This window comes from Littorina saxatilis, linkage group LG15 (genome assembly GCF_037325665.1).
Source record: "Littorina saxatilis isolate snail1 linkage group LG15, US_GU_Lsax_2.0, whole genome shotgun sequence".
Classification (NCBI taxonomy): Eukaryota; Metazoa; Mollusca; class Gastropoda; order Littorinimorpha; family Littorinidae; genus Littorina; species Littorina saxatilis.
This window is the reverse complement of record NC_090259.1, coordinates 16278477-16300976: the sequence shown is the minus strand read 5'-3', so window position 1 is coordinate 16300976 and position 22500 is coordinate 16278477. Positions and strand designations below refer to the sequence as shown.

Genomic DNA, 22500 nt, shown 5'->3' with positions numbered 1-22500 from the left:
CAATACAATTTATGTAATTTGCCATAATAGCTCTTGATCGGAACTTCATTGAATATGAAGATGCCTTTTGTGACACGTACCAAAACAGATGGTGATAATTATTCCATAAATGTATTTTTTTCAGCACGTATGTCATTATTTTTCGAATGTTAAATTTCATTTTAACCAGCTCTAGAAAAAGGCTGTACTTTTTGTTAACAATTGCGGGGAATATTCCATTAAAATTGCAGCTTCATTGACAGACCATTATTTTTTGGCCACAGCTCCAGAGAAAGTGATGCTGAGTCTCGGCCTGGGCGGCAGTCCCTCAGACGTGGTATCGGGCAAGTCCAAGAAAAAGCTGAAGAAAGCCAAGAAAGGAGGCGGGGGTCCCCCGGAAGTTCTACAGAAGTTTGTCCCCCCTACGGAAGAGACAAAGTGAGAGTGGTTGCTATGGTAATACAGTGGAACCTCCCCTGTAAGACCTTCAAAACTCTGAGAAATCCTGGTCTTAAAAAGGAGGGAGTCTTAAAACGGGGCTACATTTACAGAGGTTACGAACAGAAAGTCTAAGAAAACAAGGTCTTAAAAAGGAGGAAGTCTTAAAACGGGGGTACATTTACAGAGGTTACGAACAGAAAGTCTAAGAAAACAAGGTCTTAAAAAGGAGGAAGTCTTAAAACGGGGGTACATTTACAGAGGTTACGAACAGAAAGTCTAAGAAAACAAGGTCTTAAAAAGGAGGAAGTCTTAAAACGGGGGTACATTTACAGAGGTTACGAACAGAAAGTCTAAGAAAACAAGGTCTTAAAAAGGAGGGAGTCTTAAAACGGGGCTACATTTACAGAGGTTACAAACAGAAAGTCTGAGGAAACCGGGTCTCAAAATGAAGGAAGACTGAATTCTGGGGTCTTACAATAGGGATCCCACTGTCCTGGTTGGCTGTGTCGTTGACGTTTCCTTGTTGGCGTTAAAGCTGAAGAGTACTGATGAAACTAATTAATTGGCGTGTTGAAAGACTAAGGGGACGCAATGCATCCCCGATCAATCTTTGAATACCCTGGATAGTGTCCCCTTCTTTTTCAGCGTTCGACGATGGATGTGTCTAGATTCTTTGGCCCGTGATGTTGACGACTGAAGTGGGCTGTGGGGATAGTGTCCCCTGATGTGCGCGTGTTTCTCTCTACCGTCGTGTCCTCTCAAAGGCTCCCATCCGTGCCCCTATTAAAGGCCTGAGTTGTTCATCAAGGTATCGAGGTATTTAAACGTTACAATTTAAATAAAACTGCTCTTTTACCACTCACACCCCCCCCCCCCCCCCCCCCCCCCCCCCCTGAAGACAGAAAATAATATATCTTCAGGGAAAATAAGCTTGGAGTCCCCCGGCCAAAAATTCTTTAAATTGTTTATCATCACTCCTACCCAGGGCTCCCCATAGTGCGCGTCCCTGCGTCCTATACGCACTGGAAGCCGAAAACACGTACTAAAAATGTATGTAGGGGGTCCCGGGACGCACTGGACTTTAAAAGAGCGGGTCCTGGGACGCACTAAATTTCCTTTATCGTGCGTACCGTAGCGGATACCATTTTCAGACTGCAGTCGTCCGTTATAAGTACACTGGGACTTTTCGGTGTTTGGACCTTTGGGACCCTCTAAAATTTTGCAGTGGGGGTCCATGGACCCTCTAAAAATTAAAAGTTGGGGTCCCGGGACGCACTAGGAGGGGCGTCCGTGGGGAGCCCTGCCTAACCCCACTTTTGTTCAATGTATCAGCCTAACTTCAATCCCCCTGCTGTACAGTGCAGTGCACAAAAGAATATTCAATGTGGCTTGCATTGCTTTCGAAGGAAGTGGCAGGTTCAAGGTTTGCAACTGCTCGGGCTTTTTACAAGGCGCAGCGTGGGGCTGATGGGGTCACTATGTCGACCAAAAGAGTGGGATTCCCTGTAGGTGGAGTTCCTGTAGGGGGATTCCCTGTATACAGTGAATCCTACAGGGTGTAGTTTTTCAATAAAACTTGCAAACCATACTCGAATTTCTAAGAAATATCAAAAAAGATCGAAAACCATCACATTCTACCGATGTCGCTAAGCATCACGTGACTTTCAGCGATATCAGCCAAACGCTACAGGAACTACACCCTGTGGTATTCCCTGTATACTGTATACATGAAATCCACCTACAGGAACTCCACCTACAGGGAATCCCACTCTTTTGGTCGCCATAGACCCCATCAGCCACAGTGGGAGACTTGACTACTAGCCTGACAGCTTGGTGGGACACGCACATCAGGGGAGAGTATCCAGGGTAGTCAAAGCTAGACCGGAGCTGCGTTGCGTCCCTTCTTTCTTTCACTGACTGAAAATCCAATACATTAGTTGTATTGGTACTCTTCAGCTTTGAGTAAGGAAAACCAAAGCATAAAGCATCTAAAGAGAGACGGAGGGAAAGATATTGAATAAAGAAAATTGAAAAAATCTGACAGAAGGATAGGCATGCAAACGAACAGACAGATAAACGGATGAACAGACTGAAGCTATGGTGTAACAAAAACAAGTCGCGTAAGGCGAAAATACAATATTTAGTCAAGTAGCTGTCGAACTCACAGAATGAAACTGAACGCAATGCCATTTTTCAGCAAGACCGTATACTCGTAGCATCGTCAGTCCACCGCTCATGGCAAAGGCAGTGAAATTGACAAGAAGAGCGGGGTAGTAGTTGCGCTAAGAAGGATAGCACGCTTTTCTGTACCTCTCTTTGTTTTAACTTTCTGAGCGTGTTTTTAATCCAAACATATCATATCTATATGTTTTTGGAATCAGGAACAGACAAGGAATAAGATGAAAGTGTTTTTAAATTGATTTGGACAATTTAATTTTGATAATAATTTTTATATATTTAATTTTCAGAGCTTGTTTTTAATCCGAATATAACATATTTATATGTTTTTGGAATCAGCAAATGATGGAAAATAAGATAAACGTAAATTTGGATCGTTTTATAAATTTTTATTTTTTTTTACAATTTTCAGATTTTTAATGACCAAAGTCATTAATTAATTTTTAAGCCACCAAGCTGAAATGCAATACCGAAGTCCGGGCTTTGTCGAAGATTACTTGACCAAAATTTGAACCAATTTGGTTGAAAAATGAGGGCGTGACAGTGCCGCCTCAACTTTCACGAAAAGCCGGATATGACGTCATCAAAGACATTTATCCAAAAAATGAAAAAAACGTTCGGGGATTTCATACCCAGGAACTCTCATGTCAAATTTCATAAAGATCGGTCAAGTAGTTTAGTCTGAATCGCTCTACACACACACACACACACACGCACACACGCACACACGCACATACACCACGACCCTCGTTTCGATTCCCCCTCGATGTTAAAATATTTAGTCAAAACTTGACTACATATAAAAAGGGACACTATTCTGTGTTCAAAACAGTAAGAGGCAGAGGGACGCTTTTAACTTTCTGTTAAAACAGAAACGGGAGGGGGCAATGTGTTAAAAACTAGCAGTGTTTAATTTTATCCTGAATTTCTAATATTCTACCGGTTAAAATGTGTCTATACCAGTCAGTAAACCGTTAACCTTTGCCGTGCTTCCTGGGTTCACCTGTACCCAGAGACACACTAAAATCATTGTAACTCTGGAACCATTAAAGGTATCGTTTTGAAATTTTAAGTATCTCTCACACACCTAATTTGCTCTCTGTCTGCAAATTTTTAGTGTGTACATGACAAAACATCAGAATTAATTGATTATGATAATTTACATAAACACTACCGATGGCGCGGGTTCACACATACCCATACTTTTAAAGAGTAGTAGTGATTGTAACTATCCCTCTGCCGACGGCGCGGGTTCTGCTACACCCATAATTACCAAAGCGGCGGAACAGTGTCTGTCTGCCTGTTTGTCTCCAAGAGACTGTCTGTCTCTCTGTTTGTCTGTCCGTATCTCTCTGTCTGTATGTCTGTTGTCAGTTGCTCTGTCTGTCTGTCTGTCTGTCTATCCGTCTATCTGACTGTCTATCTGACTGTCTGTCTCTGTCTCTCTCTCAGTCTCTCTGTCTGTCTCTCTCTCTGTCTGTCTCTCTCTCTGTCTCTCTCTCTCTCTGTCTCTCTCTCTCTCTCTTAGTCTCTCTCTCTGTCTCTCTCTCTCTTAGTCTCTCTCTCTGTCTCTCTTTCTTAGTCTCTCTCTCTCTCTTTCTTAGTCTCTCTCTCTCTCTTTCTTAGTCTCTCTCTCTCTTTCTTAGTCTCTCTCTTTCTTAGTCTCTCTCTCTCTTTCTTAGTCTCTCGCTCTCTCTCTTTCTTAGTCTCTCTCTCTCTTTCTTAGTCTCTCTCTCTCTCTTTCTTAGTCTTTCTCTCTCTCTTTCTTAGTCTCTCTCTCTCTCTTAGTCTCTCTCTCTCTTTCTTAGTCTCTCTCTCTCTCTTAGTCTCTCTCTCTTTCTTAGTCTCTCTTTCTCTCTCTCTTTCTTAGTCTCTCTCTCTCTCTCTTTCTTAGTCTCTCTCTCTCTCTCTTTTAGTCTCTCTCTCTCTCTTTCTTAGTCTCTCTCTCTCTCTCTCTTTCTTAGTCTCTCTCTCTCTTTCTTAGTCTCTCTCTCTCTTTCTTAGTCTCTCTCTCTCTCTCTAGCTCTTTCTTAGTCTCTCTCTCTCTCTTTCTTAGTCTCTCTCTCTCTCTTTCTTAGTCTCTCTCTCTCTCTCTCTCTCTCTCTTTCTTAGTCTCTCTCTCTCTCTCTTTCTTAGTCTCTCTCTCTCTCTCTTTCTTAGTCTCCCTCTCTCTTTCTTAGTCTCTCTCTCTTTCTGAGTCTCTCTCTCTCTCTTTCTTAGTCTCTCTCTCTCTCTTTCTTAGTCTCTCTCTCTCTCTTTCTTAGTCTCTCTCTCTCTTTCTTAGTCTCTCTCTCTCTCACTCTCTCTTAGTCTCTCTCTCTCTTTCTTAGTCTCTCTCTCTCTCTTAGTCTCTCTCTCTTTTAGTCTCTCTCTCTTTCTTAGTCTCTCTTTCTCTCTCTTAGTCTCTCTCTCTCTTTCTTGGTCTCTCTCTCTTTTTTAGTCTCTCTCTCTTTCTTGGTCTCTCTCTCTCTCTCTCTTTCTTAGTCTCTCTCTCTCTCTTTCTTAGTCTCTCTCTCTCTCTTTCTTAGTCTCTCTCTCTCTTTCTTAGTCTCTCTCTCTCTTTCTTAGTCTCTCTCTCTCTTTCTTAGTCTCTCTCTCTCTTTCTTAGTCTCTCTCTCTCTCTTTCTTAGTCTCTCTCTCTCTTTCTTAGTCTCTCTCTCTCTCTCTTAGTCTCTCTCTCTCTCTTTCTTAGTCTCTCTCTCTCTCTTAGTCTCTCTCTCTTTCTTAGTCTCTCTTTCTCTCTCTCTTTCTTAGTCTCTCTCTCTCTCTCTTTCTTAGTCTCTCTCTCTCTCTTTTAGTCTCTCTCTCTCTCTCTCTTTCTTAGTCTCTCTTTCTTAGTCTCTCTCTCTTTCTTAGTCTCTCTCTCTCTTTCTTAGTCTCTCTCTCTCTCTCTCTAGCTCTTTCTTAGTCTCTCTCTCTCTCTTTCTTAGTCTCTCTCTCTCTTTCTTAGTCTCTCTCTCTCTCTCTTTCTTAGTCTCTCTCTCTCTTTCTTAGTCTCTCTCTCTCTCTTTCTTAGTCTCTCTCTCTCTTTCTTAGTCTCTCTCTCTCTTTCTTAGTCTCTCTCTCTCTCTTTCTTAGTCTCTCTCTCTCTTTCTTAGTCTCTCTCTCTCTCTTAGTCTCTCTCTCTCTTTCTTAGTCTCTCTCTCTCTCTCTTAGTCTCTCTCTCTCTCTCTTAGTCTCTCTCTCTTTCTTAGTCTCTCTTTCTCTCTCTTAGTCTCTCTCTCTCTCTCTTTCTTAGTCTCTCTCTCTTTTTTTTAGTCTCTCTCTCTCTTTCTTAGTCTCTCTCTCTCTCTCTCTTTCTTAGTCTCTCTCTCTCTCTCTCTTTCTTAGTCTCTCTCTCTCTCTTTTTTTTTAGTCTCTCTCTCTTTCTTAGTCTCTCTCTCTCTTTCTTAGTCTCTCTCTCTTTCTTAGTCTCTCTCTCTCCGGGCTCTTTCTTAGTCTCTCTCTCTTTCTTAGTCTCTCTCTCTCTCTCTTTCTTAGTCTCCCTCTCTCTCTTTCTTAGTCTCTCTCTCTCTCTTTCTTAGTCTCTCACTCTCTTTCTTAGACTCTCTCTCTCTCTTTCTTAGTCTCTCTCTCTTTCTTAGTCTCTCTCTCTCTTTCTTAGTCTCTCTCTCTCTCTTTCTTAGTCTCTCTCTCTCTGTCTCTCTCTCTCTCTCTTTCTTAGTCTCTCAGTCTCTCCCTCCCCCTCTCCCTCCCCCTCTCCCTCCCCTGCAAGAGGTCGGTGAAGGGAGAAACTCGATGCAACCACTGAAGTAGCGCTGTGGGTTTCCCTGAACCCACCCCGTCGTTAGAGAAATAAACGGTAAAAACCCTCTTTCAAATGTATGGGTTCAGACAAACCCGCATCGTCGTTAGAGGAATAAACAGTAAAAACCCTCTTTCAAATGTATGGGTTCAGACAAACCCGCATCGTCGGGAGTGTGTAGTCAAAAGCGGCATCCGGCAAAGGTTAACTGATCACTGCCATTTGTTTTGATCGGTATGTGATAGTTCTTCCATATCAAAACGATTTTTTGAACTGCGCAGTTGCGCTTATTTTGAGCAATCGCTTTGTGTGAGAACTGTTCTTTCTGACTCTGATGTGATACTGCTTTACAAAAGATAAGCACTAGCCTATCTTTTACTTCGTCGATCTTGAAAACATCAACCATTTAAGCTAAGTCAAAGCATCAGGTATACTCGATCTGTTTCCCTTGTATCTCTTGTTTGTTCACTTTATAGCTCCAAGTCACGGTTTTTGTAAATCTTCTGTTTTGTCCTTACTTGGGTTTTTTATTCTCAAGCACCAGCCTTTCTTCACCGTGGGTTTTAATGTGGAGAATGAATACGTGTGCATAAGAGATACAAGTAAAAAAATTAAAAAAATAATTTGACCTTTGCTTTTTAGACCTTGTGAACATTTCACATAATGTTAATTTAGACTTGAAATACTCTTTTGAACTTTTTTTCTTTAAGGCTGTCCATAATTGAGCCCGAAGTCGACTTTGCGAAGAATTTTTACCGAAAATTCAGTGCAAAGCTTCGTGCAGCCGACTTTGTGTACAAAAAAACTTCGCGAAAGTCGACTTCGCCCAATTAATTTGAGGCTTTTCCCACAGGGTGTACGAGTGGTTCGACACGTCCTACAAACAGAGCAAAGCGTTCGGCAAGGCCAAGGAGTTTGTGGAGGATGAACCGCTGTTCGGATCTTGCTCCAAGTCCCTCGTCGCCGTCAGGCCTTGGGGGGAGACCTTCCTCACGCTGGTGAGTCTTCCAGCTCCGGAACAACCCCCCCACCACCACCCACCACCCCCCCCCCCCCCCCACCCCCCCACCCACAACAACCCCCCCCCCCCCCCCCACACCTCCCAACCCCCAACCCCCACCACCCCCTGGGATGGCCAAATCGTCTGCCCCATCGCCAAGGGCGAGTACAAAATCTGCCGGGCTAGTAGAAACCGCCTGGCAACTCGCCCGGCTGGCCAGTGACAATTCTGGTCAAATGCAACACTTTTTGTTTTTCAATCGAGTTCCAACGCCATTTAAGGTAGTTCACTGGACCCGTTAAATATAAATTGGTTTCTCCCAAAAGTTGGTTATTTTTTAAGTTCGATCTGTCTGCTATGCATTCAGCATAAAAAAAAAATAGGGTAGTGGGTTCGTTTCGGAGCTATGAGTCTCGGAAGACAGTGCCCGTTTTGAATTTTGGACCGAAAAATCGAAAAATGGGTATGTTTTGAAAACGGCCAATTACACAAACATCTGCATAGGAATAGTCATTTAAAAAATATCACCCAAAGCAGCAATGGGCAGGTAACGAAGTGCACTGGTAAACGAAAATGTTGCGCATACTCAAACTTTGTGACGTCACGTCTTTTGCCAGAGTTTATTTTAAATTTGTTCCTCATGTTGAGGTATTTTATTGCTGGTAGCCTGGAAATAAATTACGATTTGATGAGATGGGTTGTAAACGCAAGAGCGATCAAAACGGCATTAAAAAAAACAAAAAAACGACAGGTTGGTGGTGTTTTTAGGGGGGGTTCACTCCCTTGATTAACCCCACCCTTTGCACTATTACTGTCCAGTGTGCCTCAGAAAAATATGTGTCACGATAATGTAAAGGGCTGTTGTCCGATCATTTGTCTCAGATATATGAGCCAACTAAATTATGTTTTTAAAAACCACTGTTACATATGACCTCTGTTGAAAGTCAAAGGTCACCGCAACTTTGAAAGGCCACAAGTCCGATTCAAATGTAATAAAAACGCCAATCAAAAGGTGGAGGTCACTTGTTTGATACAAGTGTAATAATAAAAATTAATAATCAAGGCTTGGTTTATAATTTTGCTTAATAGTGCGTACTGTTATTTGTTACGGTTTGAAGGCTGGGACTTTTTGAGGGTGGAATTAAAGCAATTTTTCGCCTTATGGGCCCCTTATGCCTCGAAGGACTTCAATTATTGTATTATCTGCTGCCAGCGAACAGCAGAAAGAGGGCTGCATACACAAGACACTTGTTCTTAATACTACTGGCTGTTATTCTAGTTCAAACACCGGTTTTAACATGTGGTATTCTGATGCAATCACGCTGTGAGCATCACGGGTTGGGAGACACTCTCTTACCTGCTACCGGAGCTTCAATGTTAGCTTTGGTGATTATTACGATGTCACTGGCAAAGAGAACGGCTTTGTACCGATTTCATTAGATGTCCACGTGTTTTTGACCTCGTGGTTGGGAGGCGTGTCGCATTGTTTTTATTTCTGGCGGTGTCGTCATTTTCTGACGTCATTCACTTACGCTGCCTGAAAAATGTGACGTTTGTTCTATTTACGTCATTCGAATGTTCGACGTGTTCTTTTTCTTCTGCGTTCCCTGTTCGATGTGTTCGAATTCCCAGCCTGCCAGGAAAAAATGGCGACACAACTCAGTGGCTTCCCTTTGTGTATGAAGAGTAATGTCCCTGTCTCCATTTGACCTGCCTTAAACCCTGAAGCAGCAACTGTGGTATGAACCGGGACCGCGAAATTTCTAGCGGGCTGGTGACTTTCTTGAATTTACTCGCCCGGCTTGTGAGTTAAAATTTTGAGATTTGGCCATCCCTGACCCCACACACACACAATAAGATTTCTTACCGTTTAAAGATCAAGATTGTTGAGAAGAGTTGAAGTAACAACAAAGCGCTGGTAAGCCTTACAGCTCTGAGACGTCCACCACCTTCCCCCAGTCAATAGTTCAACGTTCCAATAACCTACAACTCTTTTTTTTATTTTTTTTTTATTTTTTTTATTTGCCAAGCACATCATTGTGGGGCTTTTAATCAAAAACATGCATCCGTCTACAATGTATCATCATTCATCCTTCAACATTTATCACTCAAGGAAACGTAGAGTTCGATATGTACATGTTAGCAGTTCATTGTTACGACACACTTCCGATGTAAATGGCAAGTATACAAGACATATATTCACAACATTAGGACAAAACAGACAGACAGACATATAACATACCATTCGTCCACAAGTAATACCGGAACATAACATGCAGAGTACAATACTGATAAAAAGAAAGAAAGAGAGAGAGAGAGAGAGAGAGAGAGAGAGAGAGAGAGAGAGAGAGAGAGAGAGAGAGAGAGAGAGAGAGAGAGAGAGAGAGAGGGGTAATGATGGTGGTACAAACACGAATAATAGATTCTTTAAGTTTCACCCAACAATGATCAAGAGTCACTTCTTCTTCTTCTTCAGCGTTCGACGATGGCTGTGTGATCAAGAGTCACTAAAATACAAGACACCCCTGCACCCATAAGATTGGAGAGGGTGACAGACAGATAAGAGGATAAGACAGACAGACATAAGACATAAGACATACACACACACTCTTGCCTAAAGTCTTATATAAAGCCTACAATTTTAAACTGTGGAAATAATTAAGCTGAAATGGACACTTCGCCTTGGTCAATAACCTAACATATATTAGGTAACCAGTCTGATAAAAATTCAAAATTTCTATTCCTAATAAAATTCAATTTCTTTTCAATATATCTTTGTTTTAATATCTTTAAAAAAAAAACACTAAAAAAGTGGAACTGAGCCCTGAAGTTTACATTTATAAATATAATATTTTCCTGAAAGAATAATCAAATTTAAAACATTATCAGTGTTCACATTATCATCATTTCCAAATATTATCCATCCTTTTAAAAATGTCAAACGTTCACAATGTAAACATTCTTTGTGCAATACATTATTCAATTTAATCCAGAAGGTTTTAACAATCATACATTCCCAAAATAAGTGAAAAATTGTCGCTTCATGATAACCTACAACTCTTGGGTTTTTTGTATGCTGGTAAGTAATTTACATACTTCGCAAAGTGTTCAACCTTCACAAATCTTTAAAAATACTCGTTCCAGGGCCCTTTCCGTTACTTAGGACGCAGCAAAAACCCGTGTTGGTATCCAGACAATGGGGGAAAGTTCACCTGTATCCCGTACTTCTTCCTGGCCGGGGCGGCCGGGCCCGGCACCGATGACGTCATGTCCAAGATTCTGATTCACCCGCACGTCATTGGCAAGAAAGAGCAGCAGCACTGGTGGGACCTTGGAAGACACGCTGGTACGTCAAAAAGAAACTGTCACCAGTAAAAATCTTAAGCCTGCGAATACTAGATGGGGGGGGGGGGAGGGGGGGGGAGGGGGGGGGGCTTGACGTCCTCACAGGAAGCTTACCTATTAGGGACATGTATGTGATGATAATTATGCTAGATATGCTAGTGTAAATAATCCAATCTAACGTCTTATACGCTCGCATAAACAAGAATCAGTTAGATACGCGTTCGATTTACCTCAAGCAAAGACAAAGTCCAGAGACACTTACTGTCTCAATCCAGATATGTTGCTGTCCGAAATTTCTTAGAACCGTTCTATATTTCCGTCGATTCTACGGCGTGTAATCTTTAATTTTTTAAGTATCTAAAGCAGATATGATACGATTGTTGTATGACTGTTTTGTGTGTTCCAGGAGTGCCTTGGGAAACATACTGTCAGGCGTATCAAGAGCAAACGGATCAGATTCTGTTGGACATAAATGATCACAAGAGTTCTGACAAAGTCTATGGTAAGAAATGGTGAATGGTGTTGATGTGCATGAAAAGCGCCCGACTGTGTGAGAGCTAAGCGCCATGTATGAAATTGTGACTTGTTTGAGATTTCAACCAGTCCGACTCATTGCTCGGGTTCCACCCAGTCTGACGCCTACTCGTGCACACCACCTCTCCTCTCATATACTACTGCCCAGACAAATGGGCATCCAACCTGGCATACGATCCTGGTAAGAAAGGAGCGCCGTTCCTCTATGACCAATCAGGCACATTGTAAGTATGTTGCGCCGTTCCTCTATGACCAATCAGGCACATTGTAAGTATGTTGCGCCGTTCCTCTATGACCAATCAGGCACATTGTAAGTATGTTGCGCCGTTCCTCTATGACCAATCAGGCACATTGTAAGTATGTTGCGCCGTTCCTCTATGTCTATGACCAATCAGGCACATTGTAAGTATGTTGCGCCGTTCCTCTATGACCAATCAGGCACATTGTAAGTATGTTCCGCGGATTAATTTTCTGATTTTTCTATTTTTGACATTTCTGAATATAATTATTTGAAGACACCCGTTAGCGTCACTCTTTCTGCCCAATGTGGAAAAAAGAGTTCAATAAATCTGCCGAAATGACGGCAAAGTATTCGGCGATTTTACAGCTAAAACAAAAACAACAAAATATACGTTTCAGCGAAAATAACACGCCTTGACAACACAGTGGTAGACACCGCACATGACGTCACACTTGGCCTTGACCTTGATAGAGATCATAACACGGATGATAGTGTGTGGGGATGACACTGCCCCGTGCATCATGTAGAACTGTTCGGCCTCTGACCTCGCTATGCCCCACGGACTTTCGAGCACGATACACGATTCAAGTATAATGTAAGTTATTTTTAGCCATGGCGGCCTTATCGATTTCTACAGTAAACATCCACGGTTTGCGAAATAGAGCAAAACGGAAAGCATTTTGTTTACAATTTGAGAAAACAACAATTTGATATAATTTGTTTACAAGAGACGTATGTTACAGAGGCAGATGTTGATCAATGGGAAAGAGAATGGGGAGGGAAATTATTTTATTCATCTGCAACGAACCACAGCCTGGGCCAAATGATTTTGGTCCGAAAGAATTTTCCGTATGATGTTAAGTGTGTTGAGAAATCTAAAAGAGTACAGGAACTTAAGGTTCACTTGGATGATGAAATTCTGTATATTATCAATGTTTACAGTCCCACAACTGTTAATGAAAGAAGATCATTTTATAAGTTTCTCATGAATTATATGAATGAAAAAAACGATGTTAGAAAAATAGTTTGCGGAGATTTTAATTGTGTGCTGGACAATAATTTGGACATTATAAGTGGAGGAAAACATTGTGAAATAGACGTAAACAATTTTAAGAGTTTATTGAATGAACAAGGTTTGAATGATGTATGGCGTTTGTTTCATCCAGAAGATAAAGAGTTTACGTGGTCTCGCAAGACACCTTTTATTGCGAGGAGACTCGATTATATTTTAGCATGTGATGCCGTATTGAACCGTTCTAATAATTGTAAAATACAATCAGTTGCACAAACCGACCACAGAATGGTAATTATGTATTATAATTTAACACATATAGTAAGAGGTCCTTCGTATTGGAAATTTAATGACAGCCTTTTGCGTGATTCTGAGTTTGTTGACCAAATGAATGTGTTTTTGGAACAATATATGAATGATTATTCCGAGGACAACCCCCACGACAAATGGGATTTCTGTAAAATTCAGATGACATGGACCGGGAATTTACTATTGACGAAATTGGCAGAGCATTACAGTTGTTAAGGAACGGATCATCGCCATGTTTGGACGGGCTTACAGCTAGTGTCGTGAAGTGTTTTTTTGCCGAGCCTAAAGACGATGGTTTTCAATTCTCTACAAACATTCTTTCAAGTCGGTGAGATGTCGACTACACAACAAAGAGCAGTTATTTCCTTACTCCACAAAGGAAAAGATTTACCACGGGACAGCCTAATCAATTGGAGACCAATTTCGCTAACAAATACTGACTATAAAATATTTGTAAAGTGTTTAGCAATTCGTCTCGCATCTGTCATTACTGATATTATTTCAGAAGATCAAGTCGGTTTTATTAAAGGGAGAAAATCAAGCGATGTTATTCGATTGATTGATGACGTAACAGATTTTATGAATCAGAAAAATGAACCAGGCATTTTACTTGCCCTTGACTTTTCACGTGCTTTTGACTCAATTTCCAAAGATTATATGTATTGGGCATTTAGAAAATTTGGTTTCGGTGATAACTTTTTGAATTCCGTAAAAATGTTAACGAATAATACCACAAGTTGCATCAATTACATGGGATGGATCTCTGAGGAATTCGACGTATTAACCGGAATTCGTCAGGGATGTAATTTTTCACCGATGGCCTTTGTCCTTGGCCTTGAACTTTTAGCCATTAAGATACGCAGTGACCCAAATATAAAAGGATTAAAATTCCCGTCATTTCATTCAAAAACCAATTTGGAATATATTTTAAAATTGGCAATGTATGCAGACGACGTAACAATGTTCCTTAAAGATAAACACGATCTCCAACAAGTACTGTTAATAGTAAGACAGTTTTCATGTATTTCAAATTTACATCTGAATGAAAATAAAACAGAGGCAATGTGGCTAGGATCCATGAAGAACAGTCTTGAGCAATACTGTAATATAAGATGGAAAAAACAGTTAAACATTTTGGGTATAATATTTAGAAACGATATCGGTGCTTCTGACATTGAAGAGATTTGGTCATTACGGTTTGATAGAATTGAAAGAATTGTTGGAATGTGGTCAAAGGTGAAACGAACAGTTGTATGTAATAAAATAGAAATAGGCGGTATTAACATGATAAATATGCATGATATGCAGACATCCTTTTTGTTATGTTGGGCAGCCAGGTTACAACAAACAGATTTTGCAAATTGGCAATTGATTCCAAGACATTATTTTGAGGTTCTTGGAAGCCAGCTGTGTTGCTTTAAATCAACTGCCAAACCGAAACAGTTTATTGGTCTGACCAGAGTTAAATCAAAATTTTGGCAACAAGTTTTAAAAATATGGATTGAGAACAGATATTTATTTCCTGTTCAAAAAGAAAGTATTTTTGATCAATGTTTGTGGAATAATGCAGATATTATTTTTAGAAAGAATGTGTTGTGTTTTGATAAATGGATTGAAGCCGGTGTGAATTGTGTACGTGATGTATGGATAGACGAAAATATTGTGTCATTTGAACATATTTGTGCCATTGTCGGATATAGTGCCACAAGGCTGTTTGAGTACAACGCTTTGCACACGGCCCTCTGCGCGCGAGCACTGCGAGACAACACAGTTAAAGAAGACGCGGGTGACGAGCCTCCTGCGACCTGTTTTCAGGGCATGCTAAATAACCCTTCCCCGAAGAAATTTCGTGCGATATTAACGCAATCCAAAGCCAGTGAACCCTGCTCTGTAAAATTTTGGTCCCACAAATATAACATTTGCATTGACGAAAAGTATTGGGTCGGTCCTGGCAAGTGCATGTACAAGCGAAGAAAGATTAAAGTTACTCCAATGGAAAATTTTACATAATATTTATCCCACAAATATTTTATTGCATAAAATAAAGTTAAAAGAAAATAGTTTATGTAGTCTTTGTAATGAAATGGATTATATTGAAAACTTCTTTTGGAAATGTAGCAAAATGAAATTGTTTTGGGAAAATGTTAGAAGATGCATATTTGTTAATACAGGAGAAAATATTATATTAACAGAAAAAGATGTATTGTTTGGTTATTCTCCAGAAGTGCAAACCCCAATAAACAAAATTATTAATCATATTTTGCTCATTTCAAAAATGTGTATCAGTAAGTACAGATATGGTAGGCCTATTGATATAAATGTGATGTTAGGATATGAATTAGCGTTGAGATATTTCAGTATTGTGTAAATGTTGAAGGATGAATGTTGATACGTTGTGGACGGATGCTTGAATTTTTTTATTAAAAGCCCCACAATGATGTGCTTGGCAAAATAAAATAAATAAATAAAAATTTAAAAAAATTAAAAAAATACAAACATGAAACCATTACAATTTTTTTTTTAATTGTGCGTTTAACTCATTTCAACCAATGAAAACATCGCTGAACCTTTTCTGCTATCAGGGGACAGCACCGCCACTTACTTTGCCTCCCCTACCGGCTGGGAACGGCTGAGCGGCAACGAGAATTGTGACGAGCCCCGAATCATCCTGGCCAGTCATCTGAGACGTCTGAGGGTCAAGGGACTGGTCATTACCGTCCTGCCTCACCCAACACGCAGGTAATCTTCATTTCGTTCATTATATTTGCTTAAAGGACCCCAACAGGCTCTTTTTGGGGGTCAGATAAAGCAGTTGGGGTTGATTTAAAGGCAGAGTAAGCCTCCCGTAAACCATCACAGATACGGTCAGGCTTTTACACACAGTACAAACACCATTTCATTTAAACACTCACCAATTGAGAACATCCTAGGTGCCTTCCGTAAAGAGCGAACAATTTTCAAAGAATTTATTTTTGCGTGGTTTATCTTACCCCTGAGCCATCGTGAACCCGTGTGATCCAGTTTTCCCTTTTCACAATGCAGTCGTCATAGTTAGTCATTTGAATGCGACTCGACGTGAGCTTATCTACAATAGCACGTTTTTTTTATGCACGAAACAACGGCTGTGGTTCACAAGAACTCTAGCGATGGCTTTTGACTGTTGAGAGGAACGGCGATTTGCACTGATAAACCGGCCGTCGTCTGCTACGACCCTTGCGTGACCCTGCTTCCGGGCTTTTCTTTTTTTAAACTTTCACAACTTCGAATTGTTCTGATCTTGTCTTGATGAAAAACGAATTCTTTTATGATTAAAGAATGTTTGTGTAACAAGCTGTCAATTTATTATTTAGATTTTAAAAGTTAGGTCTAGCGCAAAAACGAGGCGCCGTTGTTGTTAACGGAACAAGTCTACGAAAATAAATTCTTTGAAAATGTCTCACGCTCGACAGAAAGCAGCCAGGATGTTCCCGTTCGGTGAGCGTTCAAATGGAAGTATGCTTGTACTGTATTTAGACGCTCGGGGAGCTCTGTGATGGTTTACGGGAGGCTTACTGTGCCTTTAATGATATAGGTTAGGTAAGCATCTAAAGATGCAAAAACCGAACAGGGTAATCTTGAACTTTAGCGTGTTAAATTCATAGCTCAGAATCCAGTGACATTCTTTACTTATTTTTGATACAAGTCCATGTAAGCAAGCCAAAGAAAATTTTGTCGTGAAATAAATTGACGGATTGAGCTCCAAACTTAAGCATAATTAATTCATTTGGTTGTTCAATCGACGAAAATGTACCGAAAATGGCGTACGTTGTCAACCATGGGACATCATTTACACGAATGAGTTGTCTCCCTTGTTCGCTCATACGGATAATTCCTTCTTTGACCCATGTAAACGAAATGCATTCGTACAGTTCATCGGAGTTCATTCCGTAACTTCAAAGGGATCTAAAATGACTTGTTATGATTACAAGTGCAGGTTCTACAAATTTGGAGACTTAAATGCCTCTGAATTATGAGCTATGAATTTAACACGCTAAAGTTCAAGATTACCCCGAACAGTAAATCACAGGTTTTGTGTTGCATCAGTCTAATTTTACACAAAAAGCATGCTCAAAAAGCGGCCAAATTCGTCTGCTACGTCACTTACAGAAATCGGAAGCGAAAGTAGCGACGCTCGGTCTGCGTCTTTGCTGCAGCCGTGGATGCGCGCGTACTCCCAACATTATGCCGAGAGAGTGTGCTGCTGCCGTACGTTCGGAGTTGCAAAACAAGTCGCGTAAGGCGAAAATACAATATTTAGTCAAGTAGCTGTCGAACTCACAGAATGAAACTGAACGCAATGCCATTTTACTCGTAGCATCGTCAGGCCACCGCTCATGGCAAAGGCAGTGAAATTGACAAGAAGAGCGGGGTAGTAGTTGCGCTAAGAAGGATAGCACGCTTTTCTGTACCTCTCTTTGTTTTAACTTTCTGAGCGTGTTTTTAATCCAAACATATCATATCTATATGTTTTTGGAATCAGGAACCGACAAGGAATAAGATGAAAGTGTTTTTAAATTGATTTGGACAATTTAATTTTGATAATAATTTTTATATATTTAATTTTCAGAGCTTGTTTTTAATCCGAATATAACATATTTATATGTTTTTGGAATCAGCAAATGATGGAGAATAAGATAAACGTAAATTTGGATCGTTTTATAAATTTTTATTTTCTTTTTACAATTTTCCGATTTTTAATGACCAAAGTCATTAATTAATTTTTAAGCCACCAAGCTGAAATGCAATACCAAACCCCGGGCTTCGTCGAAGATTACTTGACCAAAATTTGAACCAATTTGGTTGAAAAATGAGGGCGTGACAGTGCCGCCTCAACTTTCACGAAAAGCCGGATATGACGTCATCAAAGACATTTATCAAAAAAATGAAAAAAATGTTCGGGGATTTCATACCCAGGAACTCTCATGTCAAATTTCATAAAGATCGGTCCAGTAGTTTAGTCTGAATCGCTCTACACACACACACACACACACACACACACGCACGCACACACACACGCACGCACATACACCACGACCCTCGTTTCGATTCCCCCTCGATGTTAAAATATTTAGTCAAAACTTGACTAAATATAAAAAGGACTCAGGCTTGAGCTTTCATTTGTTTCCATCCGACTCAAGGCTCAAGCAGGAATGGGCTGTGAAAATAAATCGGCTGGACCCAAAAACAAAGAAACAACAACAACACTGGCCTCGCTGGTCCACCGTTCTGCGCGTTGAGAATCTCTTTTCTAAAAACAATTAGGGCCGCGCTGATCCACCGTTCTGCGCGTTGGGAATCACTTTTCTAAAAACGATTCTGGCCGCGCTGGTCAACCGTTCTGCGCGTTGAGAATCTTTTTTTCTAAAACCAATTCCGACCGCGCTGGTCCACTGACCAACACGTTCGGAATCACTTTTCTATAAACGATTGTGGCCGCGCTGGTCCCCCGTTCTGCGCGTTCGGAATCACTTTTCTAAAAACGATTCTGGCCGCGCTGGTCAACCGTTCTGCGCGTTCAGAATCACTTTTCTAAAAACGATTCTGGCCGCGCTGGTCCACCGTCCTGCGCGTTGAGAATCTTTTTTCTAAAAACAATTCCGACCGCGCTGGTCCACTGACCAACGCGTTCGGAATCACTTTTCTAAAAACGATTCTGGCCGCGCTGGTCAACCGTTCTGCGCGTTGGGAATCACTTTTCTAAAAACGATTCTGGCCGCGCTGGTCCACCGTTCTGCGTGTTGGGAATCACTTTTCTAAAAACGATTCTGGCCGCGCTGGTCAACCGTTCTGCGCGTTGGGAATCACTTTTCTAAAAACGATTCTGGCCGCGCTTGTCCACCATTCTGCGCGTTGAGAATCTTTTTTTCTAAAAACCAATTCCGACCGCGCTGGTCCACTGACCAACACGTTCGGAATCACTTTTCTAAAAACGATTGTGGCCGCGCTGGTCCACCGTTTTGCGCGTTGGGAATCACTTTTCTAAAAACGATTCTGGCCGCGCTGATCCACCGTTCTGCGCGTTGGGAATCACTTTTCTAAAAACGATACTGGAATCTCTTTTCTAAAAACAATTCTCGCCGCGCTGGTCCACCGTTCTTCGCGTTGGGAATCACTTTTCTAAAACCGATTCTCGCCGCGCTGGTCCACCGTCCTGCGCGTTGAGAATCTTTTTTCTAAAAACAATTCCGACCGCGCTGGTCCACTGATTAATTAGGGCCGCGCTGGTCCACCGTTCTGCGCGTTGAGAATCTTTTCTTTTAAAAACAATTCCGACCGCGCTGGTCCACTGACCCACGCGTTCGGAATCACTTTTCTAAAAACACACCGTCCTGCGCGTTGAGAATCTCTTTTCTAAAAACGATTCTGGCCGCGCTGGTCCACCGTTCTGCGCGTTGGGAATCACTTTTCTAAAAACGATTCTCGCCGCGCTGGTCCACCGTCCTGCGGGTTGAGAATCTTTTTTTCTAAAAACAATTCCGACCGCGCTGGTCCACTGACCAATTAGGACCGCGCTGGTCCACCGTTCTGTGCGTTAAGAATCTTTTCTTTTAAAAACAATTCCGACCGCGCTGGTCCCCCGTCCTGCGCGTTGAGAATCACTTTTCTAAAAACGATTCTGGCCGCGCTGGTCCACCGTTCTGTGTGTTCGGAATCTCTTTTCTAAAAACGATTTTGGCCGCGCTGGTCCACTGTTCTGCGCGTTGAGAATCTTTTTTCTAAAAACAATTCCGACCGCGCTGGTCCACTGACCCACGCGTTCGAAATCACTTTTCTAAAAACGATTCTGGCCGCGCTGGTCCACCGTCCTGCGCGTTCCGAATCACTTTTCTAAAAACGATTCTGGCCGCGCTGGTCCACCGTTCTGCGCGTTGGGAATCACTTTTCTAAAAACTATTCTGGCCGCGCTGGTCCACTGTTGTGCGCGTTGAGAATCTTTTCTTTTAAAAACAATTCCGACCGCGCTGGTCCACTGACCCACGCGTTCGAAATCACTTTTGTAAAAACGATTCTGCCCGCGCTGGTTCACCGTCCTGCGCGTTCAGAATCACTTTTCTAAAAACGATTCTGGCCGCGCTGGTCCACCGTTCTGCGCGTTCGGAATCTCTTTTCTAAAAACGATTTCTCGCCGCGCTGGTCCACCGTCCTGTGCGTTCAGAATCACTTTTCTAAAAACGATTCTCGCCGCGCTGGTCCAACGTTCTGCGCGTTCGGAATCACTTTTCTAAAAATGATTCTGGACGCGCTGGTCCACTGTCCTGCGCGTTGAGAATCTCTTTACTGAAAACGATTCTCGCCGCGCTGGACCACCGTCCTGCGCGTTGAGAATCTCTTTTCTAAAAACGATTCTGGCCGCGCTGGTCCACCGTCCTGCGCGTTCCGAATCACTTTTCTAAAAACGATTCTGGCCGCGCTGGTCCACCGTCCTGCGCGTTGAGAATCTCTTTTCTAAAAACGATTCTCGCCGCGCTGGTCAACCGTTCTGCGCGTTCGGAATCTCTTTTCTAAAAACGATTTCTCGCCGCGCTGGTCCACTGTTCTGCGCGTTCGGAATCACTTTTTAAAAAACGATCCTTGCCGCGCTGGTCCACTGTTCTGCGCGTTCGGAATCACTTTTTAAAAAACGATCCTTGCCGCGCTGGTCCACTGTTCTGCGCGTTCGGAATGTCTTTTCTAAAAAAAAATTATGGCTGCGCTGGTCCACCGTTCTGCGCGTTGAGAATCTCTTTTGTAAAAACATTTTAAGCCGCTTGGCTATTGACCCTCGCGTTGAGAATCCCCTTTCTAAAAACGATTCTGGCCACGCTGGTCCATCGTTCTGCGCGTTGCGTTGAGAATCTCTTTTCTAAGAATAATTCAGGCCCACGTGTTCAGAATCTCTTTTCTAAAAAACAATAAACATCAACAGTCGCGCTACCCCAAAAGTCAAGGAATTATTTTTTTTTTTTTTCCTTGACTTTGGAGATGACAAGAAAATATCGTGAGCATTAACTTGATTTGTAAATCAAATTTAACAAGAGGCGAAGCCTTCAAGGCTCCCGTAAGAAATCAACAAACAGTAACATAACACAAACTCACTCACTCCGTAACACACACAGAATAGTCAGGTTATAAATACAAGCCACTTTACCTATGCAGCATGGTGACCCTACAATATGCGAAACATGTCGACTGCAGCAGCCTGGTTCTTAAAATAATTCTGACGGTCAACACAGCCAGAAATGCCAACAAAGACAAGAAAGCTGTTGCAAGGTAAGCTTACCAAACGTTACATAGCGAATCATATGATAGTGCGTAAACAGCAAACAGTAGATCTACAATCAAAGAGAGGATCGAGTCTGGAATGAAACGCGATACAGATCTAGCATTCAAAAACTGTCTTTCACGTTCAAGGAAGTTGTTGCAAAGTACTTAAGACTTACTAAATTGTACAGACAAAACCATGACAGTGCATGTTTTGAATCTGAGGAAAAAATCGTGATCATTTTGACTTTGAGAACAGATTCATTCTGTTTCCTTATATCTGCATGTTCAAGTAAATGGTGGACAGTTTTTTTCGGGCAGAGTAAACTTAACTTGAGACTCTACTGCAAGTCTTGAAATTCACATAAATCGAACCACGAGCAAAGACATCCAAACATTACAGGCACTTTAGATCAACTCATTTCACTAGAGGTGACTGCCAAAGAAACTACAATGTTTGACATCCGTGTCTGCTGAAATAAAAAGAAATTAAAACAAAACGGATTAACAGTAGGTGACACGTTATGAGAGTGGGAGACACTAGATCTGTCTCTGAACTTACCGGGATACGGCTGCAAGATCGACACTGACTGCCGCGCTTTCGACAGCTCTTCCTCGCGTGGACATTGGAAACACGCTGTGCAGATCAAATTGTAGGAAATCTCCCTTTGGTATCTTCTTTATTTACTTTTCTGGAGCTTAGAAACCGAACAACATGAAATCGTCTTCCCCGGCGAATCGGCGAGGTGAGAACTGGACCACAATCCTTCGCGCGACCCCTGACCTGATCTTGACACCTGACCTGCCGTCTGCATGCCAAACACGACACAAACCAGTCAACTGCTTGTACCCCTTCAAAACCCCCCACCACCCGTTTTCTTTGGATACACGCTTTAACTACACACATGCCGACACAATGTTGATCATTGCTTCAATAATTTGAAGATGGTGCTTGAAAATTAACCACGTGAAATGAGTATTTCGGTGTTTAGCCAAAAATGTTAAAGTTTCTACCACAGACATACACACATACATACGCACGCACGCACAGACAGACAAAGTTTACCATCGCATAGGCTACACTTACGTGAGCCAAATATGGTTTTTTGGGAAAAAAAAAAAAATCCCGACCTACCGACCCTATTTTTTTGGCCTATGTTACCGTAAACAGACCTATTTTTTTTTTTGGCCTTATCTGTTCCGTCGTTCTGTCTTCGTCTATAGACTTCTCTTCCGACCCCCCTCTAATTTACCTGTAAATGACTGACAGGTCCCATCTCCAGAAACGGAAGCATCTCCGTTCAGCCACAGGGCCGGACTAGGCTAAGAGGAGGGGGGGGGGGTTGCAAGAGGTGGTCCAGGGGGATATCCCCCCTGGCGGCAGGGGCAGATCAGTTCATTTTATGGGGGGGGGGGGGTTCAAAAGTATATTGTGA

General features: G+C 41.8%; 1 protein-coding gene across 1 annotated transcript in view; it reads left to right on the top strand.

The window, feature by feature from the left end:
- The window catches only part of LOC138947934 (uncharacterized), a 21176-nt gene extending 5649 nt beyond the window's left edge, over positions 1-15527 (top strand). Inside the window, exons 4-8 of the mRNA XM_070319460.1 lie at positions 264-417; positions 7197-7341; positions 10488-10689; positions 11095-11190; positions 15367-15527. Coding sequence (XP_070175561.1) covers positions 264-417; positions 7197-7341; positions 10488-10689; positions 11095-11190; positions 15367-15527 — 758 coding nt within the window. The remainder of the gene's footprint in view (positions 1-263; positions 418-7196; positions 7342-10487; positions 10690-11094; positions 11191-15366) is intronic.
- The last annotated feature ends 6973 nt before the right edge of the window (positions 15528-22500 follow it).